A 22,869-nucleotide genomic window follows, 5' to 3' on the forward strand; every position below is an offset into this window, starting at 1 on the left:
CTTGAAGATTAAGAATCAGTTCTGCCAGGCACGGTGGCTCACGCCTGTAATCCCAGCACTTTGGGAGGCCGAGACGGGAGGATCACGAGGTCAGGAGATCGAGACCATCCTGGCTGAGGCGGTGAAACCCCGTCTCTACTAAAAATACAAAAAAATCAGCCAGGCGTGGTGGCGGGAGCCTGTAGTCCCAGCTACTCGGGAGGCTGAGGCAGGAGAACAGTGTGAACCCGGGAGGCGGAGTTTTCAGTGAGCGGAGATCGCGCCACTGCCCTCCAGCCTGGGCGACAGAGCGAGACTCCGTCTCAAGAAAAAAAAAAAAAAGAATCAGTTCTGTATTCTTAACTCTATCTCCCTCGCCTCTCGGTGCCTGATACCTAATAGACACTTGATGAATCCGTACCGAATAATAAAATGGATTAATGAATAAAAGCAATAAATTTCAAGGTTAATATTAACAAATGAGAAAGGTTATTTTGAGGTGTGAGAATTAGTACCCAGAACTAACTGTGACTGTCTCATCTGTTATGTTTTTCACATTTCCGTTGTTCATGGACAAAATTCTGGCAGCAAGGGATTTTTCTCCTAAGAAACCTCTTGTTTTCTTTTTTTTTTTTTTTTTTTTTTTTTGAGACGGAGTCTCGCTCTGTCGCCCAGGCTGGAGTGCAGTGGCCGGATCTCAGCTCACTGCAAGCTCCGCCTCCCGGGTTCCCGCCATTCTCCTGCCTCAGCCTCCCGAGTAGCTGGGACTACAGGCGCCCACAACCGCGCCCGGCTAATTTTTTGTATTTTTAGTAGAGACGGGGTTTCACCGTGGTCTCGATCTCCTGACCTTGTGATCCGCCCGCCTCGGCCTCCCAAAGTGCTGGGATTACAGGCGTGAGCCACCGCGCCCGGCGAAACCTCTTGTTTTCTTAGATGTGAATACACTTCCTTGTTTGCCAGAAAACATGGTAAGAAAACTGGAGAATATAACATTCATTTTATTCATGAAGACACTGTTATTCAATTTAAGGGGTTCTTTTTCAAAAATTTCAGAAATCCACGACCTTTGACTGCAAGTTCTGTGTTCTTACATCTATAGCATATTTCCTTTGAAAACCGAGGTTATAATATTTAATTCTTACATAATAGTAAAAAGGTGAATTGGCCTTGGAGAAGACCTAAATCCTGGTTCTAACTTGCTATTTGCTTGATCCTTAGATGCCTCTATGAATCAATTTTCTCTATGAAGTGGAGGAGTGGGATGCATGATCTCTAAGATACCTCATATCACTACTATGAAATGCAGGGAAGTAAAAATTCAAGCGATTAAATTTAAAGAAACTGTAGTGGCAATGTACTCTTAGGAATAAACACAATAATTATCTATCTATATGAAAATCTCTAACCATACCAGGCTATGATAATACTAAAATAAAGATATATCTAAGATGATACCAACTTGGGTAAATCACATTGTGAGGACCTCTCCACAAAAACACTTCACTTCCCCTTGAAATGGAAATGATAGAAAGTAAGTATTAAAGGCAGCTTAGGGATTGAAAAATAAATGTATTCCTTTATTCAAAAAAATCCATTGAGCATTTTCTATGTACCAGGCACCGTTCTAAACCCTGAGATCAGCACACATGCTACTGATTATAAGATCCATAAAATAACTTAGTTTCACTGGCGTGTTCCCAGTGCCTAGGAAACAGTGCTCCATTAATGTTTGTTAAATGATGAGAAAAGAAGAAAGGAGAAGGGGCTCTGCTCAGGTGTGGGAACTTGTGCAGAGATCTTCTGGACTGATTCCCAGTGCTAAGAGGCCCCCTCCAGTTTTATCCACCAATAAGCTAGGTGTTTGAGCTCCTGCCCACTCTCTAGAGAAAACTTTTATTTCAAGGCATACTGTGGGATTCACATGTAATAGAGATGGTTCTGTTCCCAGGAACGTTGGGCATATTTAAAAACTGGACTGGAAAAATTTGTGACTAGAAAAAGGACATTAAAAACAGGTACTCATTTCAGGATAAAGATCTCTGAGGAAAAGAATAAAAAAATATTTAAAAGGAAACAACAGAAACAGGTACTCATAAAATACTTCACTTCTCTGTAATAAGGTTTCTGTCCTCCTAGATTCTTTCTCACTAAACTACAGAGAAAAAGACTGTGCTTTGTTCTCTTATATGCATTCTGTCCACTTCTACATAGGCAAAATTGACTTTTAATTTTGATTTTATGAATGCATACACACAAGAACTTTGAACAGTTAGTATAAGGTGAAAAATATGAATGCATGCCATATATAATGCCTTTAATTTTGAGATTATGCTGGCTCTGATTAGCCAAAAGAAGGAAGTAATGGAAATAACCACATTCTGGTTATTATTTCAAATCCTTTAGGTTACCATAATAGACATGTAATAATAAACACAAAATGAAAAATAAGCATGTTATATATCACAACACATGTCATAATTTCAGATCCTTTAAATTACACAGGTCATCACTGCCATTTACCTGGCAATCATTTGGCTTGATTCGTCAAGATCTTAAAGAACTAGTCTTCAAAACCATTACTTTTTCTTTGTTAATGTTTCTTCAATAGTCTTGACACTTTTAAACTAGAGAGTATAAATCCACAAGGAATTGTTTTTATAATTTTACAGATGTCTTTATTTTAAAAATCATTTACATTGTGGTTCTCTACCTTGCCTTCTCTTACCCAGCACAAATGAGGTTATAGCTTACTCGCAAATTGATTTAATTTTATCAGTTTGATTTTCTTTATTTTATAATTCCTACGTAAGCATAGCATTGAAGAAAAAATTACTTACATTCTGAAAAGGAGCACAGTATTTTGCCTTTTGAGAAGCTCCTGAATTAAAATTTTAATTCCAAGCTAATTGTGAATTAGAAACATTATTAAGCATCTCACATGATCACTAACAGAATGTAGAGTTAAAGTTTCTAACTGGTTCTAATCACATATACATCTTCCTAAATAAAATGTTTAATTATACTATTTTGCTGAGGAAAATTTTAAAACAAAAAAGATAAATATTAACTTTTTATTTCTATTTTTGTCATAATATGGATTTTAAATTTTAATTTAAATGCACATTCCATGGCAACGGTTAATATTTTCAACTTTCTCCCTCTTCAACACACAGCCAAGTCTGTATTCATAGCCTGTTGTAATAGACAAGGTTAAATGTAGCTTAAATGTACATTCCATTTAAATGCTTTCCTCACTCACTGGCAATTGGTTATCACTAGAGAGTCATCTGTGAAATCTTACTCTACAGTCTTCAATCACCTAGCAAATATCCACCTTCAGGAGCAGTACAAACCTTTATTGGTCACCTCCCAAGCAACTTCAAAGAGCAGTAACTCCTCCACGGGAAGTTCTGCGACTTCCCACCGGGGCAGCCCACTCAGGGATGTTACAGACAGGGATCGGCCTCGAAGCATTCTTCTTACGGTCCTCTGAGATTCCGTTAAACCCCTGGTTCAATTTGTTGTAATCCCAGGAGAAGTGTACCTAGAGACACAAAAGTTAGAGTTGGTAGTTACCAAGCTTTGGTAGCTTCTCTTGGGAATAAACTAGTAGCGTGAAATCCTATGTGCTTCCCAGAGAATTCCTGGTGGAAAGAGGAATTTTTCCTCCTCTTTCCCGTCTTTCTGGGCAGGTATTGTTAGGAAGTTTCTGCCCTACCAGTATCTACCCAAACAATCCAGAGCTGTCAACAGAAAAATCCTCTGATTCAGGACATAGGTTAGCACCTCCTGGGATAGGCAGAGCATGACCCAAGTTCAGTCTTTTAGCCCTTGTCCTTTTGACCAGACTCTTAGATTTATACAGTTACCAATGCTTATTTCACCATTTCCAAAGTGATCCAATATTGGCAACTCCCTTCATAAGTGTGCAGGCCTCCTTAGATTACATGTAGACTGATTGGGACGCATTTTTATGCTTTAAATCCTTTTGGATTTCCTAAATATTCTTCTTTCTTTTGATTCCTATTTCTAGAGCTTTTAAAAAAATAATCCTAGTTATTTTATTCTACACTTACAAATTGAATTTTGGTGATAGTCAGAGATCTTGATCCACCTTTTCTTAATTACTCTTCTTAAAACTTTCCCTATGAAAAAGCATAAATTTCAGTATGTCTTCGGGTGTAACATGAAAAAAAATGTAATTTTGACTGGTCAATAATCATCAGTCAATAATTTTGATGAGGTAGTAAAAATTAATCTTTGTCATGTTTGTACATTTTCTTCAAATATTATCAAATTGATAAAGAATAATTCAGTCGATGTAAATGTTCAAACATGGGAAGAACATTGCAAAAGAAATTAGATTCTAAACTATCACCAGGATCGGATTGCAGATAAATGGCATATGTTTGCTTTTCCCTATGTGCGTAAATCTATATGTTCCAATTTATTTCCACACCCATACAGACATATCCTATATTGTACCTATAGAGAGTTGGTGCATTCACAAGCAAGCTTAATTTTGAGCCATCTTTACAGATTTAGCTAAAATCAGTATTTTACATTATTATTCTCTAGAGAAGCAGAACTGAAGCTCATACAAAATATCCTTCACGTTAGAATTACAGTCAGAATTGTCAGTAATTTGTTACTTGATAATACTATTTTAGTACCTCTTATTAGGTTTTAAATTATTTTCTATTTAGTTGGTCTTATTGACTTACACCTATTTTAATGACTCAAGATGGGCAGAACCACATTTCATTATATTATATTAATAAATCTATATAAGTCAAATAGATTAAATATGTCAGGCTGACGTGGTAGTGAGGGTATGTGACCTTAAGATCAATGGATATACCTGTTGTCCCAGCTACTCATGAGGCTGAGGGGGAAGAATCACTTGGGCCCAGGAGTTTAAGGCCAACCTGAACAACCTAGTGAGACCACATCTCTTAAAAAAATAAATTCATTAAAACAAAAATACATAAATGTCTTCTATGATTTTGTGACACATTTGATTCTTATCTTTGTCCAGAAAAGTACATTTAAGTACATAGTTTATTATCCATTTGTTTGCATTGTGAGAAAAAGATTATATGACTAATAAAAAAAACAAGCACTAAAATAGAAAACATATGAGTCCAAATGATCAAAATGATTGTCTCCTTTATAAAATGGTTTCCTTATGTTAACGTAACCTCTGAGAGTCCCGCAAGTACACATTCCGGTAAAACCAAACCTAAGGACATGTTGACAGGAGTGAGAATGGGATGACAGTGTGATGATAGAGTTTCACGTTTGCAATTTTCTGTCCCAGCAGCTTTGAGATTGGTTCATCCAGTGTCACACAGGCCACACGAGCACACTGATCCATATTCTGCAGCTTACACGTTAAGGCTGGTTTATTTATTTACAATCTGTTCCAGGTATCAACTGCTTAGTTGCGAGTTAGTCACCTGTGGCATCGCTTATCTGCTGTGTAAACTTGAGCCAATTTCTTACCTAAGTTTTTGTTTTCTTGATAAAACGGGGATGAGATAATCTATATAAGTCACTTAACATAGTGCCTGGTACCATGACAACCACTTTAGTGATCTCAGCCTTTTTTATAACACATATGATGGCCTAGTAAAAGCTTTCCCTAATGGCAGAGGTAAACCATTGAAGAGGAAAGGGGTAAAAAGAAGACTTTACTTTTCTTTCATTTTTTTTTAACGTTGTACCACCTGTATATATTACCTGATCAAATGCTTAATTAGAGAAAACATTTTTTTTTTTCAGAAAAATGACCTTAAGATCAATGGATATATTTTATAACATCCTAAATGAAAATAAGTAGGATGTAAAATAAAATAAGTAGTATGACTGATGCAATTTTGTGAAAATGTACTATATACCTCTGTTCATGAAGTATATGCAATAGAAGGCTGGAATAGACATAAACAAAAGACGGGAGGCTACATGTAAAAACTCTTACAATAGTTGTCTTTAACTGGTAGTAATTATGATTGATGTTTATGTGGTACTTTTGTTTGTTTATGTTCTACATATTTTCTACAATAAACGTATGCATATATACACACCATATATAGGATGAGTAACACAGTTTTCAGAAGTTTAATCATATAAATGAATTAAACACGCATGATTGTTTCACACATTTACACTCGTTATTCTGATTTTTTGTTAAATTTCTAGCCTTTAGTTCCCATTTGGCGTTTTTGTGTCAAGTACCAGCACTCTCAGCCACACGTCATCTCCTAACAATCCCTCACAGTAGACTTATTCTCTTGATCCTGTTATTCTCAACATGAGAACATCCTTTGCCAATTCTTTGCTTGTTAATGGTAAATACCATTTTCAAAGTTGTTCGTTAGGTTAAGTGAGGTAAAATAAATGGAACCCTATGAAGTATATCCTTGAGATGGATACATCTTCATCTATCCATAGTATCTGGATGAATTCCCTTCTTTCAGATATTTGTGCAGAGAAAGGCAGTCATTTGTGCAATAAGATTTGAAGAGGAATCAGGGAAAGTTCTCTTCCTACCATGTCCCTGAACATTCTCCTATAATGTTTGTGCTAAAAGCACAAATTGATGAGATGGGAGCAGAAAGAGAACAATCATCCAGACAGAAAGGGAGATGGGTTTTCTCCAAGTTGGGAGAAGCACTCTCAAAAGTCCCTGATACCAAATTTTATACTTATGCTAACATTTTATCACCCAATGAAAAGAGGTGAGAGGGCAAGTAGGAACAAATGAAGACTTGTATTTGGTTCCCTTGGTAAGTATTCCAGCAGAGGTCACTAGATACATTTAGAAAACCACACATTTGCTTTGACATTTTGGAATCTTCTTAGAAGTCTTCCAAAAAGCCTTTAGACTTCAAGACTTGACTAGCCTGCAGCTGCATATCCAGAATAACTTAGTTAGCATATTTATGAGGCCGGGCGCGGTGGCTCACGCCTGTAATCCCAGCACTTTGGGAGGCCGAGATGGGCGGACCACCAGGTCAGGAGATCGAGACCACCCTGGCTAACACGGTGAAACCCCGTCTCTACTAAAAATACAAAAAATTAGCCGGGAGTGGCGGCGGGCGCCTGTAGTCCCAGCTACTCGGGAGGCTGAGGCAGGAGAATGGCGTGAACCCAGGAGGCGTATAGATTGCAGTGAGCCGAGATCGCGCCACTGCACTCCAGCCTGGGCGACAGAGCGAAACTCCGCGCCCCGCCCCCCGCCAAAACAAAACAAAACAAAACAAAACAAAAAACAAACAAAAAAAAGCCATATTTATGGAGCACCTACTATGTGCTACTATTCTCATCACTGAGAATATTTTCAAAAAACAGTAGACAAGTCTTTGCCTTTATATGGACACATAGACATTAATCTTATAAACAAATTATGTTATTTCAGATTCTGCTAAATTTCTGGAGAAGAAAAACTGCAAACAGTAGTGACTGCTATTGGATAGAAATGAGTGCTTTAGGTGGGGAAGTCAAGAAAGACCCTTCTGAGGAAGTGATATTTGAGTTAGGATATAAATGATAAGAAAGTGGCCACATTTGAAGATCTGAGAGAAGTGATAGCAAAGCCTTTAACTCTTACAGGAACAGAAAGACCAATGTGGCTGAAGCCAAAAGCATAATGAATGAGGGGAAGCCTGGAGGGGATGAGGTCAGAGGAAAGTAGGAAATGGATCATAGAGAAGCTGGTCAAGAGCTTAGATTTTATTTTGGTTGTAGTAGGAAGTCACTGGAAGGTTTTAAGCAGGGGACTTTTTGCTACAAAAAAATGGAATGTTGAGAAGTATAAGGGAGGAGGCTTGAAGACTGAGGTTATGAAGCTTGCACATCAATCGTAAATTCTAGAATGTAAAATTTTATTCATTTGGTAGATAATCCCTATATTCTTCTGAATGTCAACAAAGCAGAAATGAAAGTTAGTTATTTAGCATTTAGTCTTTGCCTTTTAAGGTTAGAGAGAGTACCTCTGTTTTCCCACATAGTATCTCTAATTTTATTTTCTTATCTGTCCATTGCTTGTATGTACTTTATTATGTGTGTAGTGATGTTGTTACTACAGAAACTGGAGAATTAAAAGCCATACGTCAGATACTGTGATCATGATTCTTGCTCTTATGAAGTTTATACTCTAGCAGAGAAAGCAGTATTAAACAAGTAACTAAAAGACTTTGGGGCTGGTGAATGGAATACAGAATCTATGAGAGCATGTAACAATAGAATTAACTCTATACGGAGTATTAAGAATGATGTCCCTGAGAAAATAACATTTATATTGAGATCGAAAATGGGAAAAGCTAAGGAAGAAGGGTTCCAGGCAGAGGAGCTAGTGCATGCAAAGACCAATAGAAATAAAGAATGTGGTAAATTCAAAAAACTGAGAGATCAATACATTTAGATTCAGCAAACTTGAGGTAGAAAGTGATATAAGAATGAACCTGAAGAAGTGGGAAGGGGCTGATAAGAATTTTGAATTTATCTTAATAATAAGGAAAAGCAATGATAGGATTTACATTATTTTATTTTTTTTATAGTTTTAACTTTTAAGTTGAAGTGGAACACATAAATAGCAAAGTGTAGAAATTATGGCCCAGTGAGTTAATACAAAGCAAACACTTTTGTGTTACTATTCAATAAAAAGTTGGAACAAGCAATACCAGAGTGAATTTTTTTTCAAAGAACTGATTCCATGGTATGATATATTTCAAACAGTGGATGATTCTAAAGATTTGCATTTTCCAAAGATCATTCTCACTGCATAACTGAGAATGAGTTAGGATGAAACTTAAGGTGAAGTGTCTGTAGCATTTTGGAGATGTATTATGTGAACATTTAACTCCTGAATATTTAATTATATTGGCTAGACAAAGAGAAGATAGAAAAAACAAGAAATAACACTTTAAATAGCCTGGAATAATTTACTCAATGAAGAGACAGGATCCCCAGAATGAGGAGCTGCTGGGAGACTGCGTTTTTTTACAGTCGATCTTCTCAGAATCTGAGTGTCTCACTGACTGAATGTGGTGAAGGGTTAACATACACATTTTGACCAGAATCCCTACCTTATATGCTGGCTTTAGAACCCAGTATCAGTTAAAATGACTCCAATGTGTCTAGACAAGAGAAGGTGGCTGGTTGCACAAGAGTGATGGCAGTGAGATTAGAGAAGTGAGTAGTGAGATATGTTTGAGGTAACAGTTCATGGAGTTGATTGGTTGTGGGGAAGGGTTAATGCCTAGGTTTCTAGTTTGGACAACCAAGTGGATGGTCATGCAATGTACCACAATAAGAAATATTGAGTGTGGGAGGGAAACAGATTTGCTTGAGAGATGAGAGAATGACTTCTGTGTCCAATGTGGTGAGTTTGAGACACCAGCCAGATGCTCAGTAGGAAGTTAAATATTATGCCTACTAAGAACCTGAGATGAGAGATCTGGGACACAGTTGGTAACTGAAGCCATGGGAGTGGTGAGTTCTGAGGAAGAGGAGGTGCAGGTTGGATAGGGTAAACTACATGAAGCAGAGCTCCAGAAGGGTCAACTTTTAAGGCAGAGGCCACAATATGGTGTGATGAGTTTAGATTGGTATGTGCAATGCTCCCACAAGAGTCAAATATCTCTCAAAAGAGATTTCACATAAAGCTTTGAATCTCTCTTTTCTCTTCAAAAATCAAATCTGGCCACTCTGGATTCTATTTGCATGCCTTCATGAAATAATCAGCTGGAGCTGGGTAAATCTCTCCTGAAATCACCACAGTCATCTCAGTCTCCATGGGCCTACATTAACTGTCAGGTTTCTAGAAACACTTAAGCTCCTGAGTTAATTTTTTTTCTATACACATTTGGAGTTGCTGATCAGGAAGCAGTCAAAGACAAAGCAAGATATTATCCTTAAATTACACTTAAAATCTAAGCTGACAATGCCCATCCATCACATTGAAGATTGTGACAGAGATTTTTGACCTTGACTGTTGAGATTATCTTAGTATAGACTGAATTTTACCCATATACTCAGAACTTGTTCTTGGAATAGAGCTTTTGGTTTGTTGATCCCTCTTCTCTAATTTTATTTTAAACTCTTCTTTTAAGTTTTTACGACTTACTAGTTCAATACCTGCCACAGTTCATTACACCACAGGTGCTTTGGGGAGGTTCTAGAACATACGTATGAAATTAGGAACTTTATATTGATTGTGTAAAATATTAGAGATCACCTCAACCAAAATGCACATTTAAAATAAATATTTTTTGTCTCCTTCAGGGAGGAGTAGTGAAGTTTATAGAATAACAAGAAGAGGAAGTTGTTATCTGTTCTAGACATCTGTTTCATTCTCTTTGGATTTTTTTTCTGAGGGCTTCAGAAGATTGCAATGGCTAGAATTTTACTCTTCTTATGGTGGTAATTATTTACCAAATTATACTTTTGAACAACATCCTCTTGGAAAATTGGCCTCCTTATATCTGACCAGAAACTGATCAGCTTCTGGTGCAATTAATTCATTCTCTAGAGTCAACGTCGCAGACAGAAATTGGACTCATGAAAACAAAATTCTATGAGGAATGCTGCTCACCTGGTTTATTGGTGAAAACTCCAAACAGCAGAGACTGGAGTGTAATTCAGGAGACTTTCACCCAGTTAACACATTTAATGCATAATAATCTTTGGAGAATTTTGCTAATTTGAAATTTCACATGAACACTACGTGATTAGTTACATAAGAATGAATTCACATTGAATAACATGAACAAGTTTTAAATAGTTAACTTAGGCATAATCTATGCAGCAAAACACAAATGATAGTTCCATTATTCATTCCTAGTTTCTTCCTTGCAAGGAATTGCTGAAAGCCCTGACCTGCAAGCAACTGGGAGAAGATCTTTCTTCAAACCATTTCTTAACCTCTTTCTTTTTGGAGTTGCCCAGATTTTACTGATGCTTTTCCTAGTGTTTCCTGGCAATCTGTCTGTCTCATGCCACACCCTCCTGGGAATTGTTATTTTCATGTCAGAGTCCTTTATTAGTACTTCCAGTTTTTTCATTCTGCATCTGGAAATGTTCACAGTTTATGCTCTGAGTTGTACTGATTTTCTCTTAAATATATCTCAAAGGAGTCCATTTTCCCTCACTGCCTGTGCTGCCACCGCGATCCAGCCACCCTTATCTATAACCTATCATCTGTAACCTTATTTATAAGGCAGCCTTAGCCTTCTGACTCCTTCTAACTAGACTTCCCCCTTTTTCTTAGCTCTCCCTGCCACAAGCACACACAGTCATTTCCCACATAGCAGCCAATGTAATCATTTCATAGGAAACTATGACCATATTTCTATTGTACTTAAAACATCTCATCTAATTCCATCACTTTTGGGTAAGTTCAACACCACCAAAACAACCACTGCCCCCCTCCCACCCCACCCAAAGTAGAACACAAAGCATCAATTCTGCTTGGCAATTCAAGTAATTTTGTGCTGGGAAGAATAGATATCTTTATGACATTGTCCTCCCACCCAGGAATATAAAATATCTATTTATTCTTGTCTTAGTTAACTTTCATTATTTTCTTTGTTTAATATTTCACTTTTATCATTTAATTTGTTCATAGATATTTTAGAGCTTTTTTCATTAGTGTAATATGTGAAATGAGATTTTTTTCCCAAGAAACAGGGTCTTGCTCTGTTGCCCAGGCTGGAGTGCAGTGGCACATTCATAATTTACTGCCTCCTTGAACTCCTGGGCTCAAGCGATCCATCAGCCTCAGCCTCTGTCTGAGTAGCTAGGACTACAGGCTCACACCATCATGCCCAGCTACTTTGTTTTTGTTTTTGATTTTTGGTGGAGACAGGGTCTCACTATGCTGCTCAGGCTGGTCTGGAACTCCTAGCCTCAAGTGATCCTCCTGCCTCAGCCTTCCAAAGTGCTGGGATAACAGGTGTGAGTCACCACCGCAGACTTAAAATGAGATTTTTATATTTCAATTTTTAATTTCTCTTGGTAAAAGGAAAGTTGCTGATATTTACATAGTTATCTTGTATCTGCCATCTTATTGTATTGTCTTGTTAGTACTGATAGATTTTTAACAATGTTTCCTGGATTTCTTTTCTTTTTTTTTTTTTTTTTTTTTTTTTGAGATGGAGTCTCACTCTGTCGCCCAGGTTGGAGTGCAGTGGCGTGATCTTGGCTCATTGCAACCTCTGCCCCCCAGATTCAAGCGATTCTCCTACCTAGGCCTCTATAGTAACAGGGATTACAGGCACCTGCCACTGTGCCCAGCTAATTTTTGTATTTTTAGTAGAGACAGGGTTTCACCATCTTGGCCAGGCTGGTCTTGAAGTCTTGACCTCCTGATCCACCCACCTCGGTCTCCCAAAGTGCTGGGATTACAGGCATGAGCCACCGCGCCCAGCCAGATTTTTTTTAAGCAGGCAATCATCTAAAAATAGTAATTATTTCTCAATGTTTATAACATGTTTCATTTTTGTTTGATTGCAATAACTAGAATATACCAAACATTGCCAAATAATAATGATAAGCATTCATAAAAGTTTCCTGGCTTTAATGAGACTGTTTTTAGTATTAATATTTTAGTATAATGTGTTCTATTGACCCCTAAAACAGCTGTTGTCATGTTTAGTAATTTTTCTTATTTTTCTCCTATTTTTACTTTTTCAATTGTATTCATTTTGTCTATTTGCTAACTTCAGATGTGGAGTTTAATTTTCAAAAATTTCTTGGCTCCTTCCGTCCTTCCTTCTTTCCTTCTCTTCCTTCCTTCCTTCCTTCCTTCCTTCCTTCCTTCCTTCCTTCCTTCCTTCCTTCCTTCCTTCCTTCCCTCCCTCCCTCCCTCCCTTCCTCCCTTCCTTCCTTCCTCCCTTCCTCCCTTTCTCCCTTTCTCTCTTTCTCTCGTTCTCTTTCTCTCTTTCTTTCTTCTTTTCTGTCTTCCTTTTTTACATCAACCTCCTACATGAATCCTTAGGCAGAGGGAAGCTGTATGTGTCTTGATCACTTGATATTCCTGCACCTAACGAATTGCCTGGCAAATTACAGGCACTCCACAAATACATGGTGAAAGAATGGATGAGAGAGTCTCAGTAGCTTCCTAAAGGGGCTGCTGCTGATTCCTTATTGTCCAAGAAACAGTTTCTAATCTCATTTTAATGTCTGTGTTCTGTGGTATCTGGACGGCTATTTGGTGCTCAGCAGTCCCTGACGGGGTTGGGGTTGGCGGTTTTTGTTTGTTTATTTTTTCAGACAGAGTGTGGCTCTTGTTGCCCAGGCTAGAGTGCTGTGGCACGGTCTTGGCTCGCTGCAACCTCTGCCTCCTGGTTTCAAGCGATTCTCCTGCCTCAGCCTCCGGAGTAGCTGGGACTACAGCTGTGCACCACCATGCTCGGCTAATTTTGTGTTTTTAGTAGAGATGGGGTCTCACCATGTTGGTCAGGCTTGTCTCGAACTCCTGACCTCAGGTGATCCACCCGCCTCGACCTCCCAAAATGCTGGGATTACAGACATGAGCCACCATGCCCGGCCCATTCTTTTGTTTTGAATTCCTTTTTTGAAGGGAGAGTAATTTATTCATTTAGAGCTGACCTGAAAAAAAGATTTTCCCACTGGGCAAGAACATAATCTCTTCCTGCAGATTGTTACTAGAATGTAATAATTTCTTGTGCTTAAATGAATAATTTTAAATGGATTTCAGCCATGTTTGAGTACAATGGATATAATTCCTGCCAATCCTCCTTGGCTCCTCCTTCTTCTCCATCTACACTCTTCATATCCAATCTAATAGCATCCAACATTTCTACAGCACTCACATGTGCCAGGCAATGTACTAGGTGCTGTAAGTCTGTTAAGCATTTAGTCCTCACAACAATCCTGGGAGGGAAGTACCACTATTATGTCCATTTTACAGGTGATAAGACCAAGGCAAAGGTTAATGGATGGGTTCAAAGTCACACAGCTAACAAGGGTCAGGGCCATGACTTATACCAGAGGGTCTGACTCTAGAAGCTGCACTCCTAACTACTGGGGCCTAACCATCATGTTTACACTTAGGTCTTATTAATTTAGCTGCATAAATATCTCTAGAATTGTCCTTTCTCTACTTCTCTGCCACCACCACCCTAATCTAAATTACAATCAGCTCTTGCCTGAGCTGGGTAATGGTTTCCATGGATCCATTCTTGCCACTTGACAAATAAAGTGGTTTCTGAAAAATGCAAATCTGATCAAGTCATATTCAAACTCAGAATATCCAATTGCCTCCAAATTTTCTTAGGCTTAGGATTAAGGCCTTTTTACCTGACTTACAAGATACCACAGAATACAGTATTTGTTTTTGTCTGCAGCTTCTTCTTCACTCTTCTTTTTTCCCCTCTGAGCCCCAACCACACTGTCTTTCTTTCAGTTTCTTGATTACACCATAGACCTTTCCACCACAGAGCCTTTGCACATGCTGTGCATTCTGCTTTGAAGCCTCCTCCACTTTTGCAGCTTCAGATCAAATGTAATGCTCCCAGTGGGAAGCCTTCCATGATTTCCCAAAATAGGGCAAGTTCATCTATTAAAGGTTCTTGTTAGCACCCTGCATTTTTCCCTCATAAACTTAACACAGTTTGTAATCATATATACCTAGCTGTGTGATAATTTCACAAGTGTCTTTTTCCCCACTGCTCTTCATGTCTCTTTGCCTTCCACTCTTTCACTGACACACATCACATGTCCCAACACTCAATCAAAATTAATTACTAGATTCATGAATGAAAAAAATCTGTTTCTGGAAGTATAGGCAGAATTCTCTGTACTTACATACTTTAAAGCAATATCAGGCAAATTTAAATCATTAAGCATGAGTAGAATGTTGAAATGTCACAGTGAAAAAAATAATGGAGTTTTCTTATAAGAGAAAAGAGAGAATATTTGGAAAGAATTAAGGAGGGAAAAGAGAAGAAGGAAAAGGACAATGCAGAGATACATTCAGTGCTTCACATGCACCCCCTAGCATGTAAGAGGGCTGAAAACATTTTGTCAGGACAATCTCTTCCTTCCAAAAGAAATCCCTTCCTTCTGGAGCTGATGCATTTCTGCCTTGAGTCAAGCATCTCCATATGTAACAGTATCGTTAGCAGTTAATTTTCAAGTTAAGAAATTGAGGAAGAGGAGGGACAAGATTAAGTTTCATAATGAGGCCGGGCGCGGTGGCTCAAGCCTGTAATCCCAGCACTTTGGGAGGCCGAGACGGGAGGATCACGAGGTCAGGAGATCGAGACCATCCTGGTCAACACGGTAAAACTCCGTCTCTACTAAAAAATACAAAAAACTAGCTGGGCGAGGTGGCGGGCGCCTGTAGTACCAGCTACTCGGGAGGCTGAGGCAGGAGAATGGCGTGAACCCGGGAGGTGGAGCTTGCAGTGAGCTGAGATCCGGCCACTGCACTCCAGCCTGGGCGACAGAGCGAGACTCCATCTCAAAAAAAAAAAAAAAAAAAGTTTTATAATGAAATCTATTTGTTAATTAATATCTTGTTTAAGAGTTTACTATGCCTACATTTTTCAGAAATTTAATAATTCTGAAAAATCCTGATTTTCAAGCAGTCTAATATCGTTCGCATTCACTGCTTTTGAGGTGCCAAAATGACTTGTTGCTCCACAACAACTTTGCCTCTGAAATAGACTCTGTGGAAGGAGGTCCTCGCCACCTGCCCCAGCCTTATCATCTAACCCTCAGAACCAAACCGTGATGCTCCAGTGGCATCACAGCCCCCACACCATGCTGTGATTTGCTTCTCTTCCGGTGCTAATATCGTCCCTTCTTCCGGGAAGAGTCTGTTGCCTGTTCTGTACTTGGGCAACTCTTCTCTCATCCTCTATGACTCAATCAGGTGTCATCATGCCAAGGATTCTGAAGCTCCCACCCTCACAGGTCCTGTTACATATTTCTCCCTAATTCTCCTTTAATGACCTATGTATATTTATGACTACATTTGTCATACTTCTTTTCATAATAATTTTCTGTGTTTGCCTCTGTTTCTCCTCTCTACACAGCCCAATTAAAGTGGAATTGTGTTGTTTTCATCTTTGAGCCCCAGGCCCTAGCACAGAGTTTGGCCATCAACGCTCAATAACAGTCTGCACGTTTTGCTTGCTGCTACTTTTGTGTAGTTTTATTTACTTAGAGTCTACCTTTTTTAGACATTATTTGAAACTATTTACAACTATCCACAGGTTAGTGAGATGGTAGCACAATTTTGAAGTAATGTTAAAAAAACAAACAACCAAACAAACAAAAAACAATAAAAAGAACAGGGATAAAACTTAACCAGGAATGAGGTTGAAGCTGAATATGAATTTAGCTAAAATCCCTTAAAAATCAGCCTCAAAATTTGCTATTAGTCCACTTGAATTTTCTATTAGTCCACTTGAAACAAGATATTATTTATTTTATTCCATTCTCAATGTTCACCAATAAAATCAATTTCTTAGTAGATACTGTTTTATCTGCTTAGTAGATACTGCTTTTTTAAACAGAATTTTGGGTGTCCAAATGCATTTTTATTACTAAAATTCAGATGACCTTACTATTTATTACTCACTTTTAGGCACCTGAGAAAAGTGTTTAAAAGTCCTTTAATTTTATTTATTTTTTGAGACAGGGTCTTGTTCTGTTGCCCAGGCTTGAGTGCAGTGGTTCAACTGCAGCCTTGACCTCCCAGACTCAAGTGATTCTCCTGCCTCACCCTCCCAGGTAGCTGGGACTACAGGCATGTGCCACCATGCCCACCTAATTTTTGTATTTTTTGTAGAGACAGGGTTTCACATGTTGCCGAGGATGGTCTCGAACTCCTGAGCTCACGCAATTCAACTGCCTTAGCCTCCCAAAGTGCTGGGAATACAGGTGTGTGCCCCCATGCCTGGTGATACCAGTATTTTATTGGGGTTTTCACATCGATGTTCATCAGGGATATTGGTCTAAAATTCTCTTTTTTTGTTGTTGTGTCTCTGCCAGGCTTTGGTATCAGGATGATGCTGGCCTCATAAAATGAGTTAGGGAGGATTCCTTCTTTTTCTATTGATTGTAATAGTTTCAGAAGGAATGGTACCAGCTCCTCTTTGTACCTCTGGTAGAATTCGGCTGTGAATCCATCCGGTCCTGGACTTTTTTTGGTTAGTAGGCTATTAGTTACTGCCTCAATTTCAGTATCTGTTATTGATCTATACAGGGATTCAACATCTTCCTGGTTTAGTCTTGGGAGGGTGTATGTGTCCAGGAATTTATCCATTTCTTCTAGATTTTCCAGTTTATTTGTGTAGAGGTGTTTATAGTATTCTCTGATGGTAGTCTGTACTTCTGTGGGATCAGTGGTGATATCCCCTTTATCATTTTTTATTGTTTCTGTTTGATTCTTCTATCTTTTCTTCTTCATTAGTCTTTCTAGCAGTCTATCAATTTTGTTGATCTTTTCGAAAAACCAACTCCTGGATTTGTTGATGTTTTCAAGGGTTTTTTATGTCTCTATCTCCTTCAGTTCTGCTCTGATCTTAGTTATTTCTTGCCTTCTGCTGGATTTTGAATGTGTTTGCTCCAGCTTCTCTAGTTCTTTTAGTTGTGATGTTAGGGTGTCAAGTTTAGATCTTTCCTGCTTTCTCTTGTGGGCATTTAGTGCTATAAATTTCCCTCTACACACTGCTTTAAATGTGTCCCAGAGATTCTGGTACGTTGTGTCTTTGTTCTCATTGGTTTCAAAGAACATCTTTATTTCTGCCTTCGTTTCATTATTTACCCAGTAGTCATTCAGGAGCAGGTTGTTCAGTTTCCATGTAGTTGAGCGGTTTTGAGTAAGTTTCTTAATCCTGAGTTCTAATTTGATTGCACTGTAGTCTGAGAGACAGTTTGTTTTGATTTCCATTCTTTTACATTTGCTGAGGAGTGTTTTATTTCCACTATGTGGTCAATTTTGGAATAAGTGTGATGTGGTGCTGAGAAGAATGTATATTCTGTTGATTTTGGGTGGAGAGTTCTGTAGATGCCTATTAGGTCCACTTGGTGCTGAGCTGAGTTCAAGTCCTGGATATCCTTGTTCACCTTCTGTCTTGTTGATCTGTCTAATATTGACAGTGGGTGTTAAAGTCTCCCATTATTATTGTGTGGGAGTCCAAGTCTCTTTTTAGGTCTCTAAGGACTTGCTTTATGAATCTGGGTGCTCCTGTATTGGGTGCATATATATTTAGGATAGTTAGCTCTTCTTGTTGATTTGATCCCTTTACCATTATGTAATGGTCTTTGTCTCTTTTGATCTTTGTTGGTTTAAAGTCTGTTTTATCAGAGACTAGGATTGCAACCACTGCTTTTTTTTTTTTTTTTTTTAATTTCCATTTGCTTGGTAGATCTTCCTCCATCCCTTTATTTTGAGTCTATGTGTGTCTCTGCACATGAGATGGGTCTCCTGAGTACAGCACACTGATGGGTCTTGACTCTTTATCCAATTTGACTCTTTATCCAATTTGCCAGTCTGTGTCTTTTAATTGGGGCATTTAGCCCATTTACATTTAATGTTAATATTGTTATGTGTGAACTTGATCCTGTCATTATTATATTAGCTGGTATTTTGCTCGCTAGTGATGCAGTTTCTTTCTAGCATCAATGGACTTTACATTTTGACAAGTTTTTGCAATGGCTGGTACCTGTTGTTCCTCTCCATGTTTAGTGCTTCCTTCAGGAGCTCTTGTAAGGCAGGCCTGGTGGTGACAAAATCTCTCAGCATTTGCTAGTCTGTAAAGGATTTTATTTCTCCTTCACTTATGAAGTTTAGTTTGACTGGATATGAAATTCTGGGTTGAAAATTATTTTATTTGAGAATGTTGAATATTGGCCCCTACTCTCTTCTGGCTTGTAGAGTTTCCACCGAGAGATCCACTGTTAGTCTGATGGGCCTCCCTTTGTGGGTAACCCAACCTTTCTCTCTGGCTGCCCTTAAAATTTTCCCTTCATTTCAACCTTGGTGAATCTGATAATTATGTGTCTTAGAGTTGCTCTCCTCGAGGAGTATCTTTGTGGTGTTCTCTGTATTTCCTGAATTTGAATGTTGGTCTGCCTTGCTAGATTGGGAAAGTTCTCCTGGATAATATCCTGAAGAGTGTTTTCCAGCTTAGTTCCACTCTCTCCGTCACTTTCAGGTACACCAATCAAACGTAGATTTGGTCTTTTCACATAGTACCATATTTCTTGGAGGCTTTGTTCATTTATTTTTACTCTTTTTTCTCTAAACTTCTCTTCTCGCTTCATTTCATTCCTTTGATCTTCAATTACTGCTACCCTTTCTTCCACTTGATCGAATTAGCTACTGAAGCTTGTGCATGTGTCACATAGCTCTCGTGCCATGGTTTTCAGCTCCATCAGGTCATTTAAGTGCTTCTCTCCACTGTTTATTCTAGAGAGCCATTTGTCTAATCTTTTTTCAAGGTTTTTAGCTTCCTTGCGATGGGTTCGAACATCCTCCTTTAGCTTGGAGAAGTTTGCTATTACTAACTTTCTGAAGCCTGCTTCTGTCAACTTGTCAAAATCATTCTCCGACCAGCTTTGTTCTGTTGCTGGTGACGAGCTGTGGTCCTTTGGAGGAGAAGGGGGGCTCTGGTTTTTAGAATTTTCAGCTTTTCTGCTCTGGTTTCTCCCCATCTTTGTGGTTTTGTCTACCTTTGGTGTTTGATGATGGTGACCTACAGATGGGATTTTGGTGTGGATGTCCTTTCTGTTTGTTCATTTTCCTTCTAACAGTCAGGTCCCTCAGCTGCAGGTCTGTTGGAGTTTGCTGGAGGTCCACTCCAGACCCTGTTTGCCTGAGTATCAATAGCAGAGGATGCAGAAAAGCAAATATTGCAGGGCAGCAAATATTACTGCCTGATCCTTCCTCTGGAAACTTCATTTCAGAGGAACACCCGGCTGTATGAGGTGTCAGTTCACCCCCACTGGGAGGTGTCTCCAAGTTAGGCTACAGGGGGGTCAGAGATCCACTTCAGGAGGTAGTCTGTCCATTCTCAGAGCTCAAACACCATGCTGGGAGAACCACTGCTCTCTTCAGAGCTGTCAGACAGGGACATTTAAGTCTGCAAAAGTTTCTGCTGCCTTTTTTCAACTATGCCCTGCCCCCAGAGGTGGAGTCTACAGAGGCAGGCAGGCCTCCCTGAGCTGCAGTGGGCTCCACCCAGTTCAAGCTTCCTGGCAACTTTGTTTACCTACTCAAGCCTCAGCAATGGCGTACACCCCCCTCCCCCCAGCCAGGCTTGCTGCCTTGCAGTTAGATCTTGGACTAGCTGTGAGCAAGGCTCCGTGGGTGTAGGATCTGCTGAGCCAGGTGTAGGATATAATCTCCTGGTGTGCCATTTGCTAAAACCATAGGAAAAGTGCAGTGTTTAGGTGGCAGTGTCCAAATTTTCCTGGTACAGTCTGTCATGGCTTCCCTAGGCTAGGAAAGGGAAATCCCCCGACCCCTTGCACTTCCCAGGAAAGATGATGCCCCGCCCTGCTTTGGCTCACCCTTCATGGGCTGCACCCACTGTCCAACCAGTCCCAGTGAGATGAACCAGGTACTTCAGTTGGAAATGCAGAAATCACCCATCTTCTGCGTAGATCCCCCTGGGAGCTGCAGACCAGAGCTGTTCCTATTCAGCCACCTTGGAACCATAAATATACTATTGAGCTTACAACATACTCAAAATTGACATACAGTAAAAAAGTCTTCTTATATATCTATATGGATATTACCTAAATATAATACTTAGGTTTAATGTTGGCTTTTTAATCTCAAAATATGTTCTGTTAATGTATAATTTATTAAAAGACTGCTTGCATCAAGCACTGTGCTAGCAATCTTCTCTCCAATCCCATCACATACTAATATTAGGGATGGAAACAAAGTGTAATAAATTTTTAAATTTTAAGTAAGCAGCTGGCAATGTCTCCTTGCAAAGCCCTTGGGTAATCTATATGTGTTATTTTTGTCACTGTTAAAAATATCCTGTGCATTGTTCTAAGAATTACGTAACAGATTAGAAATGACCATTAAGTTTTCAGCATGACATGAAAGCACTGGCTGTCTAGTGTCAGGTGGGAGTCACAATTTCCAGGTGGCCATCGAGTTTCTCACTGCTATGAGGGTGTGCCCAGCAACCATGAGTGTTTTGGGATGCGAGCGGTCAAATACAATGTCAATAGAACAAACAAGAGACAGTCTGGGAAGTGAGTTTTCATCACCTTCTGATTGTTTATTTTATTTTGGGAGAAAAAATTTCTATATTATGAAACCCTTCTACACCTTAGGCTTTTCTACATTTATTAGAAAGTTGCTTTAACCCCACACCATATTCATCACTGAATAATCTTATTGCTTTTATAAAATGTTTAATGAACAATTTGTTCAGTGGATCCAAAAGCCATAAATTATAAAAAGTATATCCTAAAATGTTCCCTTGCATCTGCTTAGGTTTTACCATGCTTCCTCCCACCAACCACCACCCCCTTAACTCTAAAAAAGTCCACAGACTTTTTTCTGTCTTATAGTTTCTTATTGTTTATACAATAAAATATGAAGTATATTATTTTTCTCCCTCCATTTTTCTGCATGCTACTCTTTTCATGGGCCAATACATCTTTCTGTAATGATATGTCGAGAGCATGCTCATTCTTTTATACAGTGGAGCACCATGCCATTAAATGAATAAGTATACTTTTTTTTTTAACAGTCTTCTATGGATAGACATTTCCATTGTTTACTGTCTTTTGCTGTTATAAGCAATGTGGTCTGACTAAAGTAGAACATACATCAAGTTGTTCTTGTGCTACTAGTAGCATTAATTCTCAAAAATGGAATTTCTGAATCAAAAGGCACGAACCTTTTCATTTTGATGTTGCAAAATTCCCATCCATAAAGGTTAGACTAATTTATACTCTTTCCAGAAATATATGAGTTTTATTACTTCACAAAGAATAGAGTTTATTATCAAACATATATATATTTTTTTCCTATTTTCTTTGATGAAAAATGGAATATCAGTATATCCTTTTAATTTTCACTTCTTATAAATGGAGTCAAGAATTTTTCACATTGAAGAATCTTTTACATATTTAATAGCAATTTGCTTCATTTTCAATGAATGTCTATTTATCTCTCTGATTTTTTTTTATGTGACATTTAAAAAATCAAGGCTGAGGCCAGGTGCATTGGCTCATGCCTATAATCCCAGCACTTTGGGAGGCTGAAGTGGACAGATCACTTAAGGCCAGGAGTTTGAGACCAGCCAGGCCAACATGGTGAAACCTCATCTCTACTAAAAATACAGAAATTAGCTGGGTGTGTTGTCACAGCTTGTAATCCCAGCTACTCAGGAGGCTGAGACAGGAGAATCGCTTGAACCTGGGAGACAGAGGTTGCAGTGAGCTGAGATTGTAACATTCATGACACTCTGTCCTGGGTGACAGAGTGAGACTGTGTCTCAAATAAATAAATAAAAAATAAATAAATCAAGGCCAGGCACAGTGGCTCATGCCTGTAATTCCAGCACTTTTGGAGGCCCAGGAAGGAGGATGGCTTGAACCCAGGAGTTTGAGACCAGCCTAGGCAGCATAGCAAGACCTTATCTCTACACAAGTAAAATTAGCTGGGCATAGTGGCACACACCTGTGGTCCCAGCAACTTGGGAGGTTGAGGTGGGAGAATCACTTGAGCCCTGAAGTTGAGGCTTCAGTGGGTTGTGATCGAGCCACTGCACTCCAGCCTGGGTGGCAAAGTGAAACTTTCTCCAGATTAAATAATAATGATAAATTTAAAAATCTAAGGATTCTTTATACAATGTGGAGGCTCATGCTTGGCCT

General features: G+C 38.9%; 1 protein-coding gene across 9 annotated transcripts in view; it reads right to left on the bottom strand.

Moving 5' to 3' along the window:
- GYS2 (glycogen synthase 2) overlaps positions 1 to 3,815 on the bottom strand; it is a 64,726-nt gene extending 60,911 nt beyond the window's left edge. For 4 of the 9 annotated variants that reach the window (XM_005570339.5, XM_015430475.4, XM_074006365.1 and 1 more), the window contains exon 1: positions 3,336 to 3,815. In XM_005570339.5, the coding sequence (XP_005570396.2) occupies positions 3,336 to 3,456 (121 nt within the window). In that variant the 5' untranslated portion in view covers positions 3,457 to 3,815. The remainder of the gene's footprint in view (positions 1 to 3,335) is intronic. The other 5 variants (XM_074006366.1, XM_045364845.3, XM_074006364.1 and 2 more) reach the window with 2 other exon arrangements.
- Between the last annotated feature and the right edge of the window lie 19,054 nt (positions 3,816 to 22,869).

The sequence above is a fragment of the Macaca fascicularis genome, chromosome 11 (genome assembly GCF_037993035.2).
Source record: "Macaca fascicularis isolate 582-1 chromosome 11, T2T-MFA8v1.1".
NCBI classification, from domain to species: Eukaryota; Metazoa; Chordata; class Mammalia; order Primates; family Cercopithecidae; genus Macaca; species Macaca fascicularis.